The sequence below is a fragment of the Protopterus annectens genome, chromosome 4.part0, assembly GCF_019279795.1.
Source record: "Protopterus annectens isolate FY-2018-M chromosome 4.part0, PAN1.0, whole genome shotgun sequence".
NCBI lineage: Eukaryota > Metazoa > Chordata > Ceratodontiformes > Protopteridae > Protopterus > Protopterus annectens.
The window spans coordinates 1,353,516,497-1,353,543,684 of record NC_056733.1 but is presented as its reverse complement, the minus strand read 5'-3'; the positions used below and the strand labels follow the sequence as shown (position 1 = coordinate 1,353,543,684).

The following is a 27,188-nucleotide window of genomic DNA, read 5'->3' as shown; positions in this document are numbered from 1 at the left end:
CTCTCTGGCAGGCACCTTAAGCAGAAACCTTCTAGACCCACACGAGTGGCAGCTAGACCACAGTACCTTCAACCTCGTAACCCAGAAATGGGGCACCCCGAAGGTGGACCTATTTGCCTCCCACAACAACCACCTGCTCAGCAAATTCTGCACCAGGGAACCTCACAGCAAGGTCTGGAAAGTGGATGCCCTATCCTTCCGATGGGTAAACCTCTTGATCTATGCATTTCCCCCTCTACCTCTTCTCAAAAGGGTACTACTCAAAATAAGGGAGGAAAAACCAAGAGCAATCTTGATTGCCTCAGACTGGATACGCCAGCACTGGTACCCACTGTTGTGCAGTCTGTCACCCTTGCCTCCTTGGCACCTACCTCAGATCCCAAATCTCCTCACCCAGCAGAATGGAGAATTTATAAACACACAACTGCAGACCCTAAACCTGGCAGCAATGCTTATTCCCTGACCTCTCCTCAAGCTGCCAGCCTAAGCAAACAAGTTCTAGATGTTATACGTGAGGCCAGATGCCCCAGCACTAAAAAATCATATGGTGACAAGTGGAAAAGGTATTGCACCTGGATCCAGGCTAAGGGAGCTAATGCAGCACAGCCCTCCCTACCTCCCATCCTGGATTACATAGCAGACCTGCTGCACAGGGGCCTATCCTCCTTGTCTATTAAAATTCATGCCTCTGCCATCTCTGCTCATTACAGCACAGAGCCACCCCCTCTTTTCTCACACTCTTATCAAACAGGGGCTAACAATTTAAGGCCACTCAGAAGAGCTCCTACCCCAGCTTGGGATTTGCATTTTGTGTTGGAAAAGCTCACTTTACTCCCCCCCCCTTTTGAGCCTGCAGTTCAGCAGACTTAAAATTCCTCTTTTGGAAAACAGCCTTGCTTCTGGCCATCACTTCAGCCAGAAGAGTTTCAGAGCTACAAGCACCCATGGCTGTGGAACCTTTCATCATTTTTTTATGCTGACAGGGTCTCCCTCAGGACTAACCCAACCTTCATGCCTCAAGTGGTGTCCATTGTGGCTCTCAACCAATCTATTCATTGCCCACCTTCTTCCCCAATTCTCAAAATAAGGGAGAAAGGATCCTGCACTCTGTAGATGTGCACAGACAGCTCAGATTCTACCTGTATAGGACTAAGCCATTTAGGAAAACTGACCAGTTACATGTCAGCTTTGCAGCAGGTGCAGAGGGCAAGGCCATATCCAAACAAACCATCTCCAAATGGATAGCACACTGTATCCATTTCTGTTACAAACACCACGGGAAACCAACCCCACAGGGGGTCAGGACACATTCCACAAGGGCAACCTCCACCTCTGCAGCTTTCCTCAGAGGGGTCCCTACCACGGACATCCTGGAGGCTGCAACATGGAGCTCTGTTCATACATTCACCAGATATTACCACCTGCCTATCTTTTTCAAATCCAGGGCAGGCTTTGAAACCACAGTCTGCAGGGCATATTAGCCAGCCACAACTTTTCTTGACTGCCTCTATCCTTTACTTCAGCTTTGGGAATCAACCTAAGTGTGATGACTGCAACAGTGAAACACAAAGAACATATTACAGTTGTGTACACTTACCATAAATGTAGCTGTTCGAGTGTATTCACTGTTTCAGTCCTGGCTTCCCACCCTCCATCTCCCTTAACTCTCTCTCTCTTCCTCACTCTCTACAAGGATTTTTGGTATTTACTTTCTACTGGCGGTTTCTATCACCATAACCTAGCTCCCAGTTTGGGGGCTCCTGACTTTTGTCGAAAGAAAAACTGATGTAATTGCGTCGGCTTCCTGATTTTATACCAGTGATGACCTGACATCAGTCCTGGAGTGGCAGCAACTGACACAGAAATACTAAGCCTCTGGTATTCGGGATGACTGAGAGCTACCCCTGGCAGGATAACCCAAGTGTGATGACTGTAACAGTGAATACACTTGAACATCTACATTTATGGTAAGTGTACACAACTGTACTTTCTTTGCCCTGATCTCCCACTGTGGGAGTCACTGAGAGATGCTCTCCTCCACGATTGGCCCCCTGGCCTCCTCTGTGCTTATCCCCCAACCCTTCTAATCCCTAAATATTTCCAGAAAACATCTCAGTTGAAGAGCAAAGTCATCCTCATTGCCTCTTATTGGCCTTGTCAGATTTGGTTCCCCTTTCTTTGGCCTCATCTAGTTCATGGATTCTGGATCCAATTCCAGATCTCCTGTCTCATCCGCCAGACATGATTCACCCAGACATTCTAGGCCTAAAGCTGACAGTATAGCTTCTCTACTTTCATTGATAGCCAGACAACCCAGGCTCTCCTTTCCTGTCTGTCACATTCTTTTTTCTTCCCATATAGCTTTCCCTCGGAAGATTTGCAAAAGTAAATGGAAAAAAAATGTTTTTTAGGCACAACAAAAAGACATTGACCCTTTTTCAGCATCAGGATATAAAGTTCTTGTGTTTTTGGCTATAATTTGTAATGAAGGGGCTAGTTTCTTGACTATTAAAGTACAACTAGCTGGCATTTCTAATTTTCATATAGGTGTTAACAATTCCACCTTGGCTTCTTCAAAACTTTATAAGGCTTTTATGTGGGGTATCCGTCTTCTAAGACCACATTTTAAAGATCCAGCTCTGTCGTGGAATTTGAATTTAGTTTTACAAGCTTTGACTCCTCCTTCTTTTCAACCATCAGCAAAATGTGAACTAAAATTGTTAACCTAGAAAATCTTTTTGGTAGCCATAACCTCTGCTTGAAGAGGCTCTGAACTTCAAGCTTTGTCTTCTAAGCCTCCTTATTTAATATTTTATAGAGAAAGGATGGCACTACGAACCAACCTTTCCTTTCTTCCTAAGGTGGTGCCAGAATCCAACATCAATCAGTCTATTAATTTTGCAGTTTTCTTTCTAAATTTCATGAACAAAAGAGAATACGTTACATTTGTTGGATGTTCACAGACAGTTAAGTTTTTATTTGCGTAGAACAAGTAATTTCAGAAAGACAAATCAATTATTTGTTTCCTTTTTGGAATCAAAATCAGGCAAGCCAGTTAAGAATGTAACTTTAGCCAAATGATTCACTGATTGCATCTCCTTTGTCTATAACAAATTGGGTTTGTCTTTGCCAGAACCTTTGAGACCCCATTCAACCAGATCCATGGCAACTTCATCAGCATTTTCATCCAGGTCTTCCTTGGATGATATATGTGCAGCTGCCAATTGGGCTAATCCTCGTACTTTTATTAGTCATTACAAATTAGATCTGGTCTCAAGGGGAAGAGCAGCCTTCGGCTCAGCAGCGCTCAGGGATATCCTTCCTTAGAGGTCTCCCAGTACTCAGGTAGTGGGGGACTTTGTCCCAGTTGTTAAGGAATGAATGAAAATTGACAACATCAGATAAAGAAATTAGTACTCACCATAACATTCCATCTGTGTTGTCCATTTTCATTCTTCCTCAACTCCTGTCCCACCAACCTCCTACCATTTTGTTTGTGACTTCTAGAAGAATTAGAAGATAATAAGTTGACCATTGTTCCTGCCTTTGAGCTCCGGATATTGTTTTTTGTTTTATTCTAGTGTTGTTTCTAATGTTCTATGAAGCTATAAGACCAGCAAAAGATCTGAGGTATGGTAAGATACTAGAGCATTATAGGTAAGGGAAGAGCTCAAGAGTTTCCAGTATTCACTAGCTGTAAAAAACAGCTGAGTCGGCTCAGCAGGTCTGATCGGAACTCATTTGTTGAAGAATGAAAATGGACAATGCAGATGGAATGTTATGGTGAGTACATAACAGCTGCTGATATTCAATTTATCAATAAAAAAGAAGTGTTTCTATTCCGAGGTAGTATTTCCCATTCCTTCTTATAGCAGGGATGGGAAAAGCCTTCACAGAGTAAAAGCAGTTATTTTGGTTTTCAATTTACACATACAATTAATATATTTAGTTGTGATTTACTTTCTAGTGCTACCTTCAAAAAGGAAGGGAAATATGACAGATTGCATTCTGCTCCTGGACTGTCTTGTAATTTACTTCGACGTGGTACAATTACTGATCAGGGAGGAATTAAAGGGAGTTGGTAGGAAATAAAGGGACTTGGTATTTTATTTGTTTAACCTTGTTTGTTATTTCTTATGGCTGTTATTTTACCTAATTCTCCTCTAAGCCTGCTTGTCCTGGGAGTTATGTTACCTTTGCAGTGTGAATGTTTGTTATATGTGGCACACTTATTCGGGTAGATGCCAGGGAGCTGGAATTCCCAGACTAGTGACAGGGATGCCAACAAGATTGTAAAATTAATGAAAAGCACATTCTTTGGTGAGTACTGATGTTAAATGTGTGTGTTGTTATTGGGAGATGGCTTTATTTATTTTTACTCAAGAACATTTAATTCGGGAGTTCTAATATGACTGCACACTGAGTAACAGCTTGATGTTCTTCATGTTTCACTGGTGCAGTCATTACATTTGGGTAATCTGCTGACAGGTTGCCCTCAGTCGGCCTGAATAACAAAGTCTTGGGTCCTGCGTCGGTTGCTGTCTCCTCTTCCATGATGTCAGGTCATCAGGGGTATAAAACATGCAGCCGACGCCATTTTATTCAGTCTTTCTTGCCGCACGGTGCCCAAAGCAGAAGCAGTTCACAAGTGCCAGTCGGCCGACTCCTGAAATTTTCGTATTCGAGTTTCAGAACTGAAGCCTTCAAACTAAAGATAAGTACCCCGTTGGGGAAACTTCTTCATGCTCAAAATTGGCAGTTAATTACCCAGGACAAATGGGTATTAAACATAGTATCCCACGGGTACAGATTTCATTTCCATACTTTGCCAATTCCAAATGGATGGCCGGATCTGCCACAAAACCAGTGGGCAGAGGCCCAGTAACAAGTCATGTCCCTCATGGATATGGGGGCTATTCAACTGGTACGAGAAAAGGAAAAAGGACAAGGTTTTTATTCAAGACTTTTCCTGGTACCCAGAAAAAACAATTCATGGCGTCCAATACTGGACTTATTGATTCTGAACACATTCCTGGACATTCCAAAATTCAAAATGCTGACTTTACAACAGCTACTGCCTATGCTAGGCAAGAATGCTTGGTTAGTAACTCTAGACTTAAAAGAGGCATACCTGCATATCCCAATAAGGGAATCATGCAGAAGATACCTCTGCTTCAAAGCAGGTTTTTTGCATTACCAATTCTCTGCAATGCCCTTTGGCTTATCTACTGCACCCAGGGTCTTTACAAAGTGCCTGGCACCAGTAATTGCATTCTGCAGACAAAGAATCATTCAAATTTGTCCTTATCTGGACAATTGTCTCATTCAAGCAGAGGACAAGGACACTCTTCTTCAACATCTGGCATTTGTAAAAAGGCTTCTAGCATGCCTAGGATACACCATAAACAAAAATAAATCACAACTGGTACCCTCTCAAATAATTACATTCCTGGGTGCAAGCTTGAATACAACTGCCCAGATGGCTTACCTCACGCCAGACAAACAAAGGTAACAGACAACATACTTCAAACAAATGGCAACAAAAACCCAGTTATCTGCAAGACAAATTCTGCAGGCTTTGGGATTCATGGCATCCTGCATTCTTTTAATTCCATATGCGAGACTGCATATGAGGAAACTTCAATGGTACCTAAAAAGTTTATGGAGTCAACATTGTCACAGCCTGGAAACAATGATTCCTCTCATTCCCTGCCTACAGCAGGAGTTTCTTTGGTGGACAGAGACATGTCACCAAAACAAGGGACTGTCATTCACTCTACCCCCTGCCACCCAAACCCTAACTGCAGATGCATCAGACTATGCTTGGGGGGCCCACCTGGCAGGGAGATGCATTCAGGGCAAATGGAGCCCAAACCAAATACATCTGCATATCAACCAGAAAGAAATGCTAGCTGTTTAGAATGCTCTGACAGCCTTCAAGGACTTACTTCATCCAGGACAACTACTGATAAAGACAGACAACACCATAGTTATGTGGTACATAAACAAGCGGGAGGTACACATTCCTATCCCCTTTGCAGACTAGCCATGGCCTTGTGGGACACAGCCTTGACTTACCAATTACATCTCCAAGCTCAATTCCTGCCAGGAAAGTAAAATACTCTGTCAGATGACCTAAGCAGAAATCTTATGGACCCGCACAAATGGAAACTGGAACCACAAATCTTCAGCATCTTAACAGAGAAATGGGGGAGCCCAGACATAGATCTATTTGCCTCTCCCAAAAAAATATCAGTTGGACAAATTCTGCACAAGAACTCATCACAAAAAAGCATGGAAAGTAGATGCTCTATCCTTCAGCTGGAAAAACCTATCAGTCTATGCCTTTCCCCCTCTGCCTCTTCTCTCCAAGGTGTTACTAAAAGTCAGACAGGAAAAAACAAAAATGATCCTAATTGCTCCGGAGTGGCCTCGTCAGCACTGGTACCCACTTCTAAGGAGCATGTCATACCTTCCTCCATGGTACTTGCCTCAAATACTTCACCTACTGTCTCAGCAGAACTATCAAATTCTGCACACTCAGCTCCAAACTCTGAAACTTGCAGCATGGCTAATCAACTGATTAATCAAACCACACCTCTCAGTAAATCTGTGATGGATGTTATTTTGGAAGCCAGAAGGCCTAGTACTAGAAAATCTTATGCTGATAAATGGAAAAGATTATGTGCTTGGAACCAAGCACAAGGAATAGACACAGCAAAGCCCAATATTCCTCAGATCTTACAATATTTAACTGAAATGCTTGACAAGGGCTTATCTGTTTCTTCAATAAAAATGCATGCCTCTGCCATCTCGACTCATTACAACACAGAGCCTCCCCTATTTTCTCATCCACTGCTTAAACAGTATCTCAGAGGGGCCAAACATTTAATGCCTCCCAGTAAAGCACCAACTCCTGCATGGGACCTCAATTTTCTGCTGGAAAATCTCACCCTGCTTCCTTTTGAACCAGCAGCTACTGCGGATAAAAAATTTCTGTCTTGGAAAACAGCTTTTCTTTTGGCAGTCACTTCAGAAAGAAGGGTTTCAGAACTACAGGCTCTCATGGCAGTGGAGCCTTTTATTATATATTACCCGGACAGGGTGTCCCTCAGGACCAATCCTTCTTTTATGCCTAAGGTGGTATCCAGTGTGGCTCTTAACCGGACCATTCACCTGCCAACATTTTACCCCAATCCGCAGAACATGGGGGAGCGGAGTCTGCATTCACTGGATGTGCACAGACAACTAAGATTCTACTTAAACAGGACCAAATCTCTAAGAAAGTCTGAGCAACTACTGGTAGTATTTGCTGCAGGATCAGAGGGGAAAGCTATATCAAAGCAGGCTATTTCTAAATGGATAAGCCACTGCATTTGTTTCTGCTATTTGCACCATGGTAAACCTGTGCCCAAGGGGATCAGATCACATTCCACCAGGGCTGCCTCTACTTCAGCAGCTTTTCTCAGAGGGGTCCCAACCAAAGACATTCTAGAAGCTGCTACCTGGAGCTCTGTTCATACCTTCACAAAGCATTATCATTTACCTCTCTTCTCCAAATCTAGGGCAGGCTTTGCCACTGCAGTACTGCAGGGCCTTATAGCCACTTCTAATGCTGTTTAGTTCCATCCTCCCATCCATAGCTTTGGGATTCTACCCAAATGTAATGACTGCAACAGTGAAACATGAAGAACATAGTACAGTTGTGTACACTTACCATAAATGTAGATGTTCAAGTGTATTCACTGTTGCAATCTGGGTTACCCACCTGCCATCCCCCATTGTATACCTTTTTTTTCCTTCACTATACTCAAATGCCTTTATGGTGTATTTACTTTTAGTAGAAGGTAAAGTTTATGTTTCTAAAAGTGCATTTATATATTTACTGTTTATATATATATATATATATATATATATATATATATATATATATATATATTTTTTTTTTTGCTCCCCATTTGGGGGGCACCTGACATCTGGGGCAAGAAAAACTGAATAAAATGGTGTTGACTGCATGTTTTATACCCCTGACGACCTGATGTCGTGGAAGAGGTGATAGCAACCAACGCAGGACCAAAGACTTTGTTATTCAGGCCGACTGAGGGCAACCTGCCAGCATATTACCCAAATGTAATGACTGCAACAGTAAATACACTCGAACATCTACATTTATGGTAAGTGTACACAACTGTACTTTTCTAGCTCTCCCAGTGTGAAAACAGAAACTCAGCAGAGAAGACCAGTAAACTTGTGTTTATGGGTGCATTTCAGTAACTGACTAGTAAGTAAACTGCCTGGATGCCAGGAACAAAGAAATATAGAAGACCTGGAAAAAGTGAGGAAGAAACACTGACTAGGGAGAGTTCTGCAGCTGCTCAGCAAAAAGTAATGCAACCTTCAGACATGACTTCCAATAACCTACAGAATGATGCAAGACAACTGTATACAGACCTGTTTAAAGTAAACAAAACAGTGATAGAGTATATCAACACAAACAACAAATGGCTGGAGCAAATAGAAAAAGCTTTAAACAGGTATCCAGATAAGAAGATAAAGCTGCAAAAATCAGGTCAAAATGAAGAAAAGGCTTGCTGAATATGAGACTGCTCAGGAAGAGATGTTTCAAAAAATAACTGAATTAGAGGACAGAGCATGTAGGGAAAACTTGAGATTTTCATCTATACCAAAGAAGCTGGAAGGAACAGACTGCATTAAATTTATGAAAGCACAGATAAGCAACTGGACTGGTATTCCACAGCAGGACTTATTAGTTGAATGGGAACATTGTGTGTATGCTTCAAATCTAGCTTTAAGAAAGCAACCTAGACCTTTAATAGTAAGGATGCAATCGTACCAGTAGAAAAAGTTGATTTTGTCAAAACTGTGCCAGAAGGACAAAATACTAAATGTAGGAGACAGTAGAGTGTTCACGGCGAATGATTACTCACTGTACACCAGGCAAAGGAGAAGTAAATTCATTCCTCTGTTCAGAGCATGTCGAGATGCAGGTATGAGATTCAAATTCCAGCTGTCTTCAAGGTAATCCCTGGAGGGGCAAAATCATTTTTTGATGAAGGGCATTCTAAGGAGGAAATATAAAGGTCTGTCCAACAAAAACTGAGCTGTGAAACAGAAGGAAATTCATCTGGTAATAAAGACAATAGACAGACTGCACCTGTGAAATGTTTTCCAGCATTTCAACAGAAAATGTTGGGGAGAAAGAAGAGAGCATAAGAGTTGACTAGAAGAATCGTGAGCATGTTGGAAATTAAGCAGAGACAGGATTTGGGTGATGGAGAAAAACAGAAATAAAATCAGTAACAATGTGCGATTACAGTGCAATAATTATATTTGTGAAATATGACAGCACAAGAAAATCTGGAAATATTGGACTTCTTCAAGGTTTGTTTGCTGAGTGGGGGACTCTAAAGTATATGCCCTACTTCATGTCATTAATGTTCTGAAAAATACTTTGGGGCGGGGAAGAGAGGGGAGAACGCTAACTGTAAGTAAGTAAAGAAAACACTTTCTTTTCTTAATAGTGTTGTATCTGTTTTGCATGGTTTTTTGCATGCTATTTTTGTGTGTAATGGAGATAGTAAATAGGTCTCATTTTTATTTTTCTCCCCTCTTCTCTTTTTCTTCTTATGCAGTTTTGAGAAACATAGGCAATGTAATGATAAAGGAAAAAGGGAGTGGAACCTGGTTAAGGGTGGCACAACAGAGTTCAGCTTAATGTGCTTATTTCATTCTTACATGGGGAAACGACTGATTAAGGGCATTTGTTTTAAGACAGAGAGCAAGTAAATGAAAAAGAATATTGAATATTATAAGACCTTTTTTCTAACACTTGCAAATGTGTACACTAAGTAGCATTACTGCAGCTGGTCTTCATGCCTCAATGGAAACAATCTAATAAAGAGAAACTGGAGACAGTTTGTTGGAAGGGGATTGGCTGAGGGAAAAGGAAAACAAAACAAACAAAAAAAAAACAACAGAAAACTTCACTAAGACATAATGTTCCCTGAAAACAATCAGTTTCCCCAGGTGTGACAGTTTTAATGATAATGCAGAACCAGTTAGACTTGAATAACGTTCTCTCATTTTTTTTTTAATGCAATGGGGATACTAATATAAACAGGTTATCTTGTTTTCTCTTGTTCATCCTTCTTCTCTCTTTTTCTTTGTTCAGTTTTGAGAAATGTAGGCTCTGCAATGAAAAACAAAATGAGAAGGGGGGAGAGGGGGGAGAGCAGAAGGGTCTGGTTAAAAAAGTATGACAAAAGAAAAAAAATCAGTGTGCTTTTCCCATGCTTGCACAGGGAAATGCCTGGGTAAAATCCCTAGGTGTTATCCAGTACCAAGTTCATTACAAAGCGTGTAAATGAAAAAGAATATTGTATATTGTAAGGCTTTTTTTCTGATAACCAAGGTGCTCATCAGTTTTGTGGCTGTTTTGCATGTCACTAGAAGACAATTTGATAAAGAGAAATGGCTTGGAGAAAGTGTTTACTGAAAGCATTCAAGTGTTTTCTCAACTGGGAGAGTTATAAAGAGGTACAAATTCAAATAGCACTTATAATAGCACAGGCTGTATCTTGGATCTTAGCATAATTAACCTTTCTTTTTGGTTAACTTTAGCCTGTCTGTGTAGCTATCAACTTAGAACTTATGTTCTTATTAGGAAGCAAAAACTTCAATATTTGAAGATGTACATAGTTTTGTGTGTTATTGTTAAGTCCATAGGTGTTCGGAGGGTTTTTTTGGGGTTGTTTGTTCTGTTTGAGGGCTTTCAAAAAAAAAAAAAAGTTATGTAAGATGTGACATAGGTGCAAGTGGATATGACATGAAGTAACTGTATAAAAGACCAACTTGCTGAACAGTATATACATGGAACATAAAAGCTGGAACTAGACATTTAGTAAAAGAGCAGTTTATATATAAATGGTGTAATAATAACTATATAAGAAAATGATGCTTTCTGTAATGTCTTTCAATCTGAATGGTGTTACAGATAAGTATAAAAAAGAAATAGTAGTGAACTATATTTTTAAAATATGGAGTACAAATAGTTATACTACAGGAGACACACCTGAAAAGAACTGAACATGTGAATTTGATAAAGAAAGGTTTTCAGGATTGTTATTCGGCAGAATATCTGGGGAAAAGGAAAGGAGGAGTGCTTATATTAATTGGAAGAGGAGCTCCAATAATGATAGAAGAGGAAAGAATGATAATAATGGAAGATACATAGTACTAAGAGGCTAAAGGCTAGGGGGGAGGATTACACTGGCATGCATGTATGCCCCCCCTAAAACTGCTATAATAGAGCTTAAGAAAATTCTGGGAGAAATAATCAGCTTTCAGCAAGGCATATTACTTATAGGGGGATAGTGGAATTTGGTTTGCAGCAGGGAAGATGTATTTGGGGGGCCTAGAAGGGAAAATATAACAAAGGAAGATAGATGTTTGTAGAAATTTATGAAAATATTTGGCATAGAATATGTGAATTCAGTACTAGGAGTCCAGAGTGAATTTATATATTACTCACCAAGATACAAAAATTGGGCTAGGCTAGATAGATTCTTATATCTCACACAAGAACATGTGCATTTAATTGAAGGTCTTAAAATGCACTCAATAACTATTTCAGATCATGTACCAATAATAACTAAAATAAAAATACAAGGTAATGAAATAAAAATGAGATGCATGCGGTTTCCCACCTGTCGGTTGAAAAGAAAGGAATTTAAGGAATGGGTTGTGGAATTATAATTCAGGAGCTACTGGAGAAGATAGAATTATCTTCTGAAAACATAGCTAAGGAGTGGGATAAAATTCAAGTGGAGTTTAAAACTGTTGTAAATAAAAGAAAGGGAGATATAGTTAAACAGTAACAAGAATTATTTAGAGGGATTGACAAATGTTAAAGTATTGCAAAATAAGGGGAATCTCTCAGAACAGGAAAACTGCAGAATGTTAAATAGAAAATAAGGGATTCCCCCATTAATATTTACGAGTTTAGAAAAGATTGCTGTTAAGCAACTGTTTTTTGATAATAATTCTAGAGCACAAAAACTTTTGCACAGCAATTCAGGCAGCAGAAAGTGGAAAAGGCAGTCTCCAAGCTTAGAGAGCCTATAACAAGGAAGATAACAAGAGACCCTGTAGAAGTATTAGAAATATTTTGTAAATTTTATGAAAATTTGTAAAAAGCAGAGAAATATGGAAATCAAGAAAATGTACAAATAGAAATGTTTATGGAAGAATTAAATACACCAAAGTTAGAGGTAGATGCGGCTCAATTACTAACAGTTAGGATAGGAAGGGATGAGATAAAAAAATGGCTATGTATAACCAATCTACAGGAATGTCCCCAAGAGTAGATGGTATTCCCAGTGAAATCTGGAAGTTAGGAGGTAAAAAACTGTTAAAGATCTGGGAGGCTTTGTTTAACAGTATCTTAAGAGGAGGAGAAGTACCAGCATCATGGAAGAAGACAGTGGTAAAGGAGGTTAGGAGTTAAAAAAACTGATAAAGATGTGGGAGGCTTTGTTTAACAGTATCTTAAGAGGAGGAGAAGTACCAACATCCTGGAAGAAGGCGGTTGTAAAGGAAGTTAGGAGTTAAAAAAATGATAAAGATCTGGAAGGTTTTGTTTAACAGTATTTTAAGAGGAGGAGAAGTATCAGCAACCGTAAAGAAGGCGGTGGTCACAGTAATACCTAAAGATGGTAAAGAACTATCGGATCCAGCTTCATACAGGCCCATTTCAATACTAAACCATGGTTATAAAGTGTTTATGTCTATAATGGCTAAAATAATGGCAAAAGTGATACCATAATTGATAGGTATGGATCAGTGTGGTTTTGTGGAGGGGAGGCAAACATTTGACAATATTAACAGAACATTGATGATCCAGAGAGAAGCAGAATGTAAGAAAGTACCACTTTTATTGGTGGGTCTTGATGCAGAGAAAGCATTTGACAGAGTAGACTGGGACTTCATGAGCAGACCAATGGAAGCATTTGCTTTTCCTGATACATTTATAAGGTTGATTAGAAGAATGTATGAGGGGTCAGAGGTGTGAATTAAAGTGGGTGGGGTCCTCTCCTAAAATTTCAGCTTGAGTAGAGAAACCAGGCAGGGTTGTCCTCTTCCCCTTTGTTATTTGCATTATATTTAGAGCCATTGGCAAAGGAAATAAGGGACTCAGAAATTCAAGGATATAATTGATGTGGTAATCAGGAAAAGCCAGCTCTATTTGCAGATGATATTATTTTATACATGACAAAAGCAGAAAGGGATATTGCAGTGTTGTAGAACATTTTAAGACAATTTCAAATCTTCTCGGATACAAAATGAATGAAGCTAAAACAAAGGCAATAACAGTAAATTATGTACCCACACATGAAGTGGTCCAAAAGTATCCATACTTATGGGGACATGGTAAAATAACATATTTAGGAATATGGATTTGAAATGACTATGAGGTGTCAGCTAAGGATGTGTGGGAAGAGACTAAACAGAAGATAATACAAAAATTGAGAAACTGGAAGTTTTGTTATATGGATATGGATATCAAGGTACAACCCATTAAAATGTTTTTAGTCCTTTTAGTCTTATACACAGGTCAGGCATACTTTTATCAACCAGAGGAAAAGTTTTGAACAGCAGTTAAAAAAGTGTTGAAGGATTTTATCTGTGAAAGGAAGACAGCAAGGGTCAAGTGGGATAAGTTGATTCTACCAATAGAACAAGGCAGACTAGGAATACCTAATTTGAGGGGGTATTTTAGAGCAACACCGTTAAGGCTCTTATACATAGTACAAGCATAAAACTGTAATTGAAAGTGGAAAGGAATGATGTTGACACAGGAAGGAAGCTCAGGAAATAAGGAGAGATTGGGATTTTGAATGCAGACTCTTAAGGAGAACAACCAAAATCATAGAGTATTATATTCATAAAATAACAGGGATTATTCTAAAAACCAAACCAACACGAGAATGGAGAAAAGAGATTTTGCAGATAGGGGTGACTGTGGTTAAGGATACAGATAACAGACAAGATGGGGCTGAAATTTATTGGTGAAAACTGGCAAAGGAACCAAGGTATTGGGAGCAAATAACTAGAAAGGGAAAGGTAATAGAATGGGAAGAGACCAAAACTTTATTTGGACTGCAGGTTAGAGATTGCCTTCCCTATCAAGGATTGATATCAGAGTGTAGGCAAAGAGAAAGAAATAGGGGGCTCCTAAATGAAAGACCAGCACTGGCAGAGTTTTTAATAGAATCTAGAACAGAAGCTGCCATTAAAAAATGAATAATTAGTAAAGCATATAAAATATTGCATAATAATTGTAAGAATCAATCAGAGGAACTTAGACTTGGGAAGAGAGAGTGGATAAGCAATTCACAAAGAGACACTGTGGGGATATATGTATATCTACGAAATATGCAACAAAGTATAGAAGGTTTCAGATATTTGCCTGGAAGTATTTACATAGGTATTTTTATACCTCAAGCAGACTCCAAAGAATTTTTCCCCAGGTGGATAGCAAATGTTGGAGGTGTGACAGGCAAGAAGGAGATAGCTGGGAACATGTTTTTTGGGAGTGTAATGAGCTGGCAAACTTTAGGGAGTCCCTACAGATCACTCTGTCGGGGATGTTGGGTGAGCAGATTGGACTGACGGGGGGGAGGGGGGTGGTAATAATTTTTTTTTTGAGTTATGCTACAGAATCGGAATTGCACAGACATAGTAAAGCCTTGCTGAGTTTAATTATGGTGGCTGCCAAAAAAGCATTTACTAGAAAATGGAAATCAGAGTCTAGACCAACTTTACTAGAAGTAGTGAATATAGTAACAGAGATAAAACAGCTGGAATTGGGATCTTTAGAAAATGGAAGGAGCAAACTACATAGGAAAAAATGGGAATTGTGGGAACAATATATGCAGAGCAGGAACGAGGTTTGAGAGGCAGGAATTGAATGAGCCATATAATTGTTAACTGACGACTGGATGATTTATAAGTGATGTATAATGTTTGCATCTACAGTTGTTTCAATGGTGTATGTTTTTCATTTATATAAATGTAAGATTGCCTGTGTCATATGTGAAAATTTAATAAAGATGTTTGGAGGGGGGAAAAAAAGGAACATTTCATTCGATCCATTTTCATGTTGTGTAATATAAAGGATGACGTGTGATTTCTAATCAAATATAATATCATATAGCTAAACTGTACTATAAATGTAACCAGTTAGGTAATGTTGACACAAATAAGTAGAAAATACTGCGGTGGTGGTGCTGCGGTAGCGTTGTCACCTCACAGTAAGATGTCCTGTTCGATTCTCAGCTAGAGCGTCTTCTGTGTGGAGACATGCATGAATGGGCGTACCTTCGTTGAAGGTTGTGTGTCAGGACCGGCAACTCAGCAGGTAAAAATCTACTGCCAATCATTAGTGGACCAGAGTTCTTCTGTGGCAACCCCTAACCTGGAAAAGCCGAAAGACACAACAACTTATGTTGCCTAACAGCAGATACTACAGAACATTGGCAGTACTTATGCAAAATAAAAATGACTTAAATTGCTTTTATATTCTTGCTCCAGGTATGAAAGGCAGTGTAAGAACTTAATTGACATATGCAATGTCATCATCTTAAAAGGAAATCTACAAGAAACTTCTTTAGATATGCCAGCTGCACATAATATGGTGTGTGTGTGTGTGTGTGTGTGTGTGTGTGTGTGTGTGTGTGTGTGTCTGTGAGAGAGAGAATGAAAGAGTTACTGTGCATATTTTGTTATAAACCACATGGCAAAGATGTTGTTTATCTTCAGGCTTCTCAGGAATGAACATCAAGTCCTGACCTAAACAATATGCAGAGCATAGTAACTTCTTACTTTAAGGTAGTCCTTGAATAAAACTATATAGACCTGCTGTTTGAGTATAACTCCACAATGAAGAGTGCATTGGCTGTTTATAGGATACCTGGCCATCCTTTCCTTTTTATGTACTTTTCCAGACTCTCACATAGAGTCACAGTCGCTAATAACATATTACGAGGCACATTTCCCATTACCCCACTGGCTATCTACAGCATCGAAGGCAAAAGAGATTTGCAACCATCTTAAAGGTGGCGATAGCAGGCAGACAAAATTACTTTATGCCACAAGTAATATGTGTGTTGTAATATTAGTGGGACTGCTAAGTGAGCACTAGTGTGATAAAAACTCTGGAAAAAAATATGTAATTCTATGCCTTATACCATCACATCACAATAGACTTCTCCTTATAAGTCCACAGTCTTAGCAAGAAATCACTATTTTTGCCAGAGTAGTTATTTATCTTTCAGTACTTTGTGCATTTTCATACATGTTGGTTGCAACGAGACCTAATACATCTGACCACTAAGACACAGGTTATATTAAATTGCTTTAGGTTATGAACTATGTTTGTGTCTTTCGGCTTTTCCTGGTTAGGGGTCGCCACGGCGGAACTCCGGTCTGCTAATGATTGGCAGTAGATTTTTTACGTGCCGAGTTTGCCAACCCTGACGCACAACCTTCAACGAAGGTATGCCATTCACGCATGTCTCCACACAGAAGACGCTCTAGCTAAGAATCGAACGGCACAGCGTCTTGCTGTGAGCTTCTAAAATATACGTTTGTGATGCAATTCAGTTCAGCGGAGCTGTGCTTTGCCGTTTGAGTTGTACAATCTTTTTAACCTTGTAATACATAAGCCAGGGAAGCTACTATTTATCGAATGGCTGGTGAAATAGGAACCGAGTAAAAATACACCTTCCTTTTGAAATGGATTCATAATTTCACACAGTGTGCATTTCTTAATTTGAGTACACATCATAAAAATAATTTTCCTGATTTCAGACTGTCATTTTCATGCTCATATATACTTTTGTTCAAGGAAGACAGTGTTTATACAGTTGAGATAACTCCCAAAGATTTAGGAAGAACAGCTTCCTGACTTGAACTTGCACAGTTTTCTCCCTTTAACTGTTTGCTCTTGGTTAGATGCCTCTTGTACTTTGTGTCGAAATGGAACACCACCTTTGTAAACAAAATGTGTTACAATCGATCCATATCTGCAGAGAAATTAGTCATCTGTTCAGTTTCCGTAACTAGAAGAATGTTATCAAGATGAGCAAAAGTATTTATAGTTCAGAAATGAAACATAAGATTATTGCAGTTTGCATTTTACAGTGGTTATAAACGATCTGAAACAGGAGCAGCTGATAATTAGGGATAGTTAAGCTATCATAAATCCTGCTACATTTACTGGGAAAAGTAGTAATTCAGACTTAGAAATCTACCTAAAAATAAATCACCTTTCTCCCTGAAATTTTAGCTTGTTCATACCAATGTGTTACATTAAGGTATATAATCTTTGAAAGGAGACCAGTAATGTTGTTTAATTTTAATTTGTTAGTCCTGAACTGTTTAGTTCCAATAAGGTATATAGTTTTAGGAAGGAGTCCAGTAGTGATCCTCAGCTATGCTTTAATCAGCATCTGTTGCCACCTTCCTCACTTAGGTTATGAAGTTTCTTCATACTTATTCTGATCCTGCTGTGCTTAAGCCGTGTAAGTGGTTTGGTATAATCAATGTTGTGATGCATAGCCTCACAGTTGTCAGATATGAAGTCAGTACTGACCTATGGCTAACTAATAGGTGAATTTTACAGTTCTTTTTGCCTTTTTGGGTTTCCTCCAGGAACCTTGGTTCCTCCCAGCTTTCAAAAGCTTTCATTTGGGTACACTAAACAGTCCCTGTATTCAGTCTTGGTGTCCCTGGTTGTGGCATAAAATCATCTGCTAAGATGTGTCCACTTACACAGTAAACAAACAAAAATATTTTTTTTTTTCAGTAGATGATTGGGATATGTTGTCTCTTCCATTTTAGAGGATAACTCTTCTCTGTATTTACTTACTACAAGTGAATCTTAGATTTTTTATGCACTAAGTCCACCCCCACATCTTTATTTATTTATTGGCATTTAAGCAGTTTTATGAATTGTTCATACTCCATATATTCCAAGCATTGTATTGTAAAACCAAAACAAATAAAGGCATAGTGGATGTATCATTTAGCAGAACATAATAAAGCATCAAAGGTAGCATGCTAAAATAAAAAGATATTTAATCAGTTTTGAAAGTTAATGTACGAATAGTTTATGGAAAGAACATTGAAGGAAGTTCTACAAGAGCAGTGCTGCTGGAGAGCATGTTTTGTCTGAAGAAAACATTAACCTATCCGAGGAAATTAATGGACATTAACCCTAAAGGTGGTGGTAATTATGGAAAACACCTTGTTTACCAAGAAATGGAAATAATTATTTAGTTATTATATTATTATTATTATTTTTATTATTATTATTTTTATTATTATTATATCCAAATCCCTCTGTACAACACCCTCCAGAGACCTCAACCTCATTACCACAATCAACAGAACAAACTGGTGGGATAGGTTCATAATCCAGAGGCTACCCGTGCTATGGAATAGACTTCCCATAAATGTCAAGTGGAGTGCCTCACTAGCCCTCTTCAAGAGAAATCTTGATGAGTGGATGGGAAATAGAAAATTCACCCCGGGATCACTCCAGTGGCTCTACTCGACAGAGGCACTAGGAACTAAGGTTGGGTGGCATGATGCCAGGGTAATCCTATGGGCTAGGCTTGTAAAGGCTCCAGGACCATTAGCCTAGTGCACACCTATGAACCTATATTGAATTTAGCAGTATGTTGTTGTTGTGTCTTTCGGCTTTTCCCGGTTAGGGGTCGCCACAGTGGAACTCCGGTCCGCTAATGATTAGCTGTTGATTTTTACGTGCCGAGTTGCCAGCTCAGACGCACAACCTTCAACGAAGGTACGCCCATTCACACATGTCTCCACACAGAAGACGCTCTAGCTGAGAATCGAACTGGACAGCGTCTTACTGTGAAGCGACAACGCTACAGCAGCACTACCAGATATCAAAAATAAAAAAGAGAAAAAGCAGAGATTGAAGTGATTAAGAAAATAAGTGTAATACCCCTTAAACAGAATGAATAGCAATGTTGTGACATTATCCACATTTAATTATGTTGCTGCAAGTGAGCCAATGCGGATTGAAGGGAACAGGCATCATCAACACCATTTTTTTATAATCAATAGTGAGCAAAAAATGCCTCTGAGAAGATCCAAAAGGATAGCAAAAAAAGAAGAGAAATGGAGAGAAAGAGTTAACAGTTTACAGAGTGGGAGCAGAAGTGCAGATCATGTAGTGGATGTATATCAGGTATCTGTACCAACAAACACAAGTGTAGTGGGCTCAGGTGGTTCAAACTTTGAGAAATCCCTCTAAGAGGTTTGGCCATTTCCGACATTAAAATTGCAACCAGGTCAGCAAGAGGTAACACCCCTCTTTTTTAAATATATAGTTTGCCCAACAGAGTTTTAACAAGCAATGAGATGAGGTTGTTAAAATACAGGTTGTTAGAATGGATTTGCTTCATACATTTATTGATTTAAAAGGGTCTACAAAGAAGTTGAATTCAAAAGTTTTGTGTAAAGGGGCTAATAACATAAAACATCAGACTTTAAAGTTTGTAATGTTTTTAAGCCAAATTACATAAAACCATTGCAGTGCTTGAAGACACCTGTGAAAGGGACATTTGGAAAGTGCTGAGTGAGAAGCCAAGTAAGAAATATTTCAACATGACATTGTAGCAAAGGAATTATTTGAAAGGACTTTTTTTGGACAGTAAAATTCATATTATAAAAGCTGATAAGGGGGATCTACTGTAATTACACACACAATTTGTTATAATAATGGTCTTTTAAAAATGTCAGATGATACATCCTTTTATGAAAAGGTTCAAAAGAAGGACACTTTGAAAGCGTATAGGTGTGTGGATTCATGGTTATTGGACAAGTATACAAATGGTATTAATTTTGAATTAATGTATGTATTTTTAATGGTAACAAACCTAGTACAGGGAATACAGTTCATAAAAATAAGGATTGCCCTCTTTAAGGCCTATATTGTCATCCCCAGCCTCAAAATTGGAACCCATTTCTAAGTTTGTAAACAGGGTTCTTTTCAGAGTAGTAGAAAACATGCCTTCTTTTCATACAGATAGTTTCCATTTTATAGAAAAGATCAGGAGTCAGTTAGTAGAAGAGAATGACTTTGTGGTGATGGTGAATGTACAGTCTCTCTATACAGTCATACTATTTGATGTTGGGGAATAACTTTGTGGTGATGGTGAATGTACATTCTCTGTATACAGTCATACCACATGATGTTGGGAAATGACTTTGCGGTGATAGTGCCATGTACAGTCTCTGTATACAGTCATACCACATGATGTTGGGGAATGACTTTGTGGTGATAGCACATGTACAGTCTCTGTAAACAGTCATAACATATGATGTTGAGGAATGATTTTATGGTGATGGTTGATGATATACAGTCTCTGTATTCAGTCATACCACATTTTGTTGGGGAATGACTTTGTGGTGATAGTGGATATACAGTCTCTGTATTCAGTCATACCACATTATGTTGAGGAATGACTTCATGTACAGTCTCTGTGTACAGTCATACCACATGTTGTTGGGGAATGACTTTGTGGTGATAGTGGATGTACAGTCTCTGTATGCAGTCATACCATATAATGTTGGGTAGAATGGGTATCCCATGTGCTATATAATGACATAGAATATACAATTGGAGAGGTTACGTCTTTAGCAGTTTGTGGATCAGGTTTTGAACAACTTTTTTTTCATTTTTAGTTTTTTTATCGTCAAGAAATGTCTGGCTATAGCCCCCAAATTATGCCAGTTTGATTGTGGCATATTGAGAGTTGAACATTCTTAAGATTATTGTTTTTGTCCAGGTGAGGTCATATCAACATTTTATTGATTACATTTTTTTCAAGGGAGTTGAAGAAGAACATCTTCACAATTTTATTTAAAGAATGAATTCCAGTACATCTTTTTTGAAATTCACTTGTAATAAGGACAGAAACAAGGTTTGTTTCTTAGACGTTGAAGTTTACAAGATTGTGGGAGCCAACTCTTTACATATCACCATTAGTTATAGGAACACTGCAAGTAATGTCATATTACATTACAGCAGTATGACCCCACATACTTGAAATACAATTTGGTTAAAGGGCAGTTTACAACTGAAGCATCTTACAGTTGCAGTTGAGAAAGTTGAAGGGTTGCTACAGGAGTTATGTAAGACATTTTGTTTTAAGAAGGTATCCACTAAAAGTTCTCAATGAAGTCATAGACATTTATTCAAAACAATGGCAATAGGCATGATCATACTAAGGTATTAGTAGGATTGACATCAGTTGGACCCCTTCTATGACGTTGTTTTTGTAGTATTGATAGTAGTTCAGTTAAAGGTGTTATAAATAAGAATTGGTGTGTTATGACCATAAGTGATTAAGTATTTCAAGTTGTAGGTTAAAAACCCTTCATTTATAAACAAAAATAAATTAAAATATTAAAAAAAATGTTAGAACATCAACCCAAAGGAATAAAAAAATGTTTGGATGACAAAAAGGGCATCTTTAGATGTGTTTGGTGCTCTATGTGCAAATATATTTCATATAGTCCTAATTTTTGATGTGCATCTACTCAGATTACTTATACCACCCTGGAGGTTTTTTATATGTGGTTCTTATACTGTGTGTAATCTTAGTGTGTTACCTGCGATGCCTACTGTATAGGCAAAACCAACATAACGTTTAGGAAATATATTTATGAACATCTTTATGCAGTAAAGAATAAAATGTCACTAATGCTTTGGGCAAACACTATACCGTGTTGGTTTTAAGAAATTTATTTTTTCTGTGTCTTATTATGTGCCTGGTGATTTCAGTGGAAATAAGGAAGATGAAGTGGATTTCTGTGAAATGACATTACAAATTTCACTGAATGCCTGAATCTCCTGGGCTTTATTGAGCTGTTAATTACAAGAGTTTACGTCAGTTTAGCGAACGTCCGAACAGTTTTGCAAAAAAAAAAAAAAAAATGCCGGTTTTAATCATGTAATGTGATTTTGAACAGTAAAAATCTCGAATTGATGGAAATGTGATTTTCGACATTCCCGTGTTTTTGTTTCTTTGTAAACTTGCAATCTGCACACAAACCCAAAGTGATTGAACCATCAAGTGCAGTTATACAAAAATCAAACCAGCAAAAACGTTACCAGTAGTATAACCTCTTGTAAAGAAAGGTAGAAGTACATTAGGCACACGTAATACTTTCCCGGCAATATTGCTTGCTCAAAATAAAGGTTTAACACTTAGAAAGAACAGTGTTGTGTAATGCACTCAGCAAAACCATGTGCAGTTAACCGCTCGAGTCTGGATAGCTTCCTTATCCTGTAAATGTCTTCTCTTCGGAGGTGGAGGTAAACCACAGATTAATTTGTTTTTTAAGTTTTCCACATGATTTTGCTATAATTGTATGGCATGTAGGACATCTAGCATGTACAATTTTTGTTTACCTGATTTGGAAATATTGATCACAGAATGGTTGACATGGAATGTGTGGCTTGATTGTTTTTCTCAGTTTCCCTTTTAGAAAGTAATTTAACCCAACATAATGAGAAAAAGATAGCAATACATCCTTACAGTCTATTACTGTTACATTCATGGCTGTTTTGAGATCTGCATGGTGAGCTATTGATTTAATGAAAATAAAATCATTAAACGTGTATTATTGAAAACGTGTTAAGACCAGAATTTCTGAAACCTGTACAGATATTTTGGGCTTTAAGTGACAAAACTAGTGCTTTTTAAAGAGGTAAATTACCTCATACCTTTCCTAACTAAATATGTTGATTTTGAAATTGTTGCACCTTGGGCAAGTTTATACATAGTACTGCTATTCGGCATGTTGCATTCAAACATGTTAGGCTTCTTATTTTCAGCAGTTTGTTTATGTGGAAGTGCCACACTTCAGGCTGGTAGGTTCAATGAACGCAACTGCTGACCCTCCTCTCTACAGTGACAAATTTACCTAAACTGAAGACGAATAAGTGGAAGATTCTCAGCTGCTAGTCAAAATACATACAATGAATGCAAGCAGTGTATATTTTTATTATTTATTATTTATGTATTTGCAAAGGATGACTATCATGGAATACCATTTAATTCACTTGTACTCTTCATTTCAGCAATTTTATGTGTCCTGAAAATAACCTTATGTATGGAGTAAAATCATCAGCCTTTGTTGTGGTGATCAGAAAGTTGAGCTTAATTATGATTAATTTATTGGTAGGTGTGCCAAGTGCTGTTTAGTAAACACATTCTGTCCGATAAGTCTTTCCATTTACCATGTTTTAAGTAATCATATACATTGTTTCATTTTCCTGCAGCTTATAGCAAATTGCCCTAATATGCAGTTGAGTTTAAGATTATACTGCATTAATGAGCCTCAATAAATGAGGAACATTATTTTCAGAATCCAGTTGCACTGAAATAAAAGTAACCTTAGATAATGCTGAAAAAGCTTTATGCCTTCCTGGGCGATAAGTTGTCAGTATGCATTGTTGCATATGCTGTTGAGAAATTAGAGTAGTTAAAATAGTGTAGTTTGTTTCTTCTGATTGAACTACAGAACTCTAATTTTTTATGTGTATTTCTTTTTCCCAACAGGAAAGGGGTTTCTAGGAATGACAACATCTGGTAGAAGTGATAACACTTCAAAGATGACAGAGCTAGTAGCTGTTGGCAGTGTCAAAGACCCAGCAATATGCACCAAGACAGTTCTGCAGGAACAAGACAAGGAAACAGTACCTCTGAAAAAGTACATTACAAAGACTCTGAAGAAACACTGCAGCTGTGCACCATCTCAGGCAAAACGACTTTTGTTTGATTTCTTTCCAGTTCTGAAATGGCTTCCCAAATATCGGTTTAGAGACTGGATTCTGGGAGACGTCATGTCAGGACTAATTGTGGGTATTTTACTAGTTCCGCAATCAATAGCATATTCTCTGCTAGCTTCTCAGGAGCCCGTTTTTGGCCTGTATACCTCCTTTTTTGCTTGCCTTATTTACTTCCTACTGGGGACGTCACGGCACATCTCAGTTGGAATTTTTGGTGTGCTGTGCCTAATGGTAGGTCAGGTTGTGGACCGAGAGCTGCAGTTTGCTGGCTATGATCTTGACAGTACAGACCAAAACAGTCTTACTCATGTTGAATTGGGTAATAGCACAAATGTCACTGAAGGAGTACAGACTCTGAATGCCTCTGCTGGGATTCTGTGTAACAAAAGCTGCTATGCTATTACTGTTGGTGCAACACTAACCTTTATGGCTGGAGTTTATCAGGTAATAAACACAGGTGATATTGAAATGTTTTATGACTTAAATCATAGTTAAAAAAATAAAATGATAATCTTCCATACATTAGTGTGGATTTACAGTTTAGAAGTAGCATTAACCTATGGTGCAGTGAAATGTACTGATAAGGAGAGAAAATCTATCATAAAAAGAGCAGCAGTAGAATTACTGGGATTATTGCATTAAGGGCTGGCATGCATGCCTGTGTGATCAATAACCTGACACTCACACAGCACTTAGATTGTGTTAGTGTGGATAAGCAGCCAGCATTTAAAAGCCTTTATAGCACAGTATCTGCAAGCTTGACTCCTTAAATAGTAATGCACAATTGGAGAAGTCCTCATTTTTCACCGACTAAGTTGTGAATCTGGAAGTAGAACAACAGGTGAAAGTCATATAAGGAATGGATTTTCTGATGTAGTACCACAAGGGTATTTTGACTTGGGTGGCCTTAGTGGAAGTGGTGTTGCTGTACAACAGTGTCATGAGTTATATCTATATGACTGTATGCTTCATAGGACTATATACATTTAATTCCCTGTTCACAGCAAGCTACAAAACATTCCTGCATGTCTAAGATCAGTGTTCTTTTACATCAAAGGAAAGACAAATAGTTCAGTGGGAGTGTAAACTGTACCTTGATGTTGCAAGGAAATAAGTTTCTTAATTCAGAAGAGTAATAGGTAGTTGACCTTTACTACATTGTTTATTATGTTGTTATGTTGTAATAGAGGTGGATACTGAAACCAGAGTCAAGTGCTGTTTCCTTAATAAATGCCAGCACTTGAAAATCAGATGCTCTATATCATGTAAACCTATGAAATTATATCAGCTGCCTCATGATATATATATATATATATATATATATATATATATATATATATATATATATATATATATATATATTTTACTGAGAACTGTCATCAAATTCAATTTTCATGAGCTCAAATTATGCATAGTGGAATAAGCTCTAATGCATGGCTGTTACCTGAATATGCTGTTTCCCTTAGATATACTGTGAATAGGTGAAACAAAACAGTTTTCAAGCAACTTACTGAAAATGACAATAGACTGTCATGCATCTGATAAAAATTATATTAATATCAATTTTTTTGATGTTAATGATCAAAATCTTTTTCTCTTTCAATTTCTTCTCTTTTGTCCTCAAGCAGTTCATATCCCTCACATTTTTGGGAATAATAAAAAATGAAAATCGGTAGTCCCAATGATAGGTGCAGAGTGAGTCTTGAAATTTCAACTGTGAGAATTCCAGTTGACTACACTTGTAACCTTGCAGTTCTAACTTAGCAGGGGTATTTTACATCAATACATCAGTTTCAGTGGTGGAGAGGAATGATTAATTGTTAGATCAGAGCCAGATTTCTTTAATACCTGGTGCTGTACTGAACAAGTGCCATACGTCTCAGCTTCTCCTTTATGTGCCAGATCTTTTTGTAACTTTCAGAATAAAAGTCTTAACTCATTAGAAGACTGCAAACTGAATGCTTAGTAGCTCTGAAGAATATGTTGTTCTTTTCCTCTGTAATTGCAGAACTAAGACAAACTGCACTGTTTTCTGTGGGCTTCTGAACTGACTTCTGAATATCTGAATTGCTGGACATTTCGACTGACTTCTGTACTCCATTTTCTGAGTGTCTGAGGTGACTTCTGTCTTGAAAGTATCTCTTCCCTGCAGATTCGTACGAATTCTATATGCCTGCTTAACCCTGGTTCCTAAGCTTTGTACCACCTAAATAAGATAATATTGCAGGTGCCCATCTCCGGTCTTTTTTACTAACAAAATGTTCTTCAAATTCTATTAACGTCTCATTCTTATCAGTGCTTTGGCATGAAATTTATTTTGCTGAGCTCATTTGTATCCTTCACTGACTGAAATATTCCTTTCTGTTGAAACTGCACTTACTGAAACTACATGTAAAATGTGAAATATAAAAGATAGATATAGGCCTGCTTTGATATGGCTGCATTTGTAGGCCTATGCAAACAGTACTGCATTTATGTAGGATTTTTTCTGACAAAACTATATTTATATAAGTGTCTTATCTTATAACTCTACCTGAAATCCCTGAACTGGGATTTGCTTCTGTAATTACTTTAAAAGTATATTAATATAATTTGTAAAATATACTATAATCACTGCAACTACTATATCAATTGTCTTCTTCTTCTGGCTTTTCCCAGTTCAGGGTCGCCACAGTGGATCACTTGTCCTCTCATGATTGGTAGTGAAGTTTTATGGTGTTGAGTTGCCAGCCCGGCGCCCAACCTTCCACAGAAGGCACACACACACACCCGCTCACACGTAGGGCCGATTTTAGAGTGTCAAATCCACCTACAGCATGTCTTTGGGAGGAAACCGGAGCACCCGGAGGAAACCCATGCGACCACAGAGAGGACATGCAGACTCTGCAAAGAAGGCACCCCAGCCGAGGATTGAACCAGAGAACCTCTTGCTGTGAGGCAGCAATGCTAACCGCTGCACCACCATGGCCGCCCACAACTAATATATCAATTGTGAAATGTGTTTTTTTTAATCTGGTAAATAAACTTGCAATGTTAATTTTGACCACTAGGTATCACTTCAGCATTTACGACCTGCTGTAGGTTACTCAGCCTTCTTCCTTATTTCACCTGAGATCTCATCATTACCTTTGTCTGACATACAGCCCATTAACATGTGTTGGCAGGGAATGAGGTGCTGAAACTACTGTAGAAAGGAGCCATCCAGGAAGTCTGTCTCAGCAGCTAGGACTCTGATATTCTTGTCTTCTTTTAGTGCACCTAACAAATAGGACTC

The 27,188-nt window shown here is 38.3% G+C and overlaps 1 protein-coding gene across 1 annotated transcript in view; it reads left to right on the top strand.

Annotated features, from left to right (window-relative positions):
* The window catches only part of SLC26A2 (solute carrier family 26 member 2), a 316,527-nt gene that overhangs the window by 179,001 nt on the left and 110,338 nt on the right, over window positions 1–27,188 (top strand). The window contains exon 2 of the mRNA XM_044069214.1: window positions 23,685–24,358. Coding sequence (XP_043925149.1) covers window positions 23,702–24,358 — 657 coding nt within the window. The 5' untranslated portion in view covers window positions 23,685–23,701. The remainder of the gene's footprint in view (window positions 1–23,684; window positions 24,359–27,188) is intronic.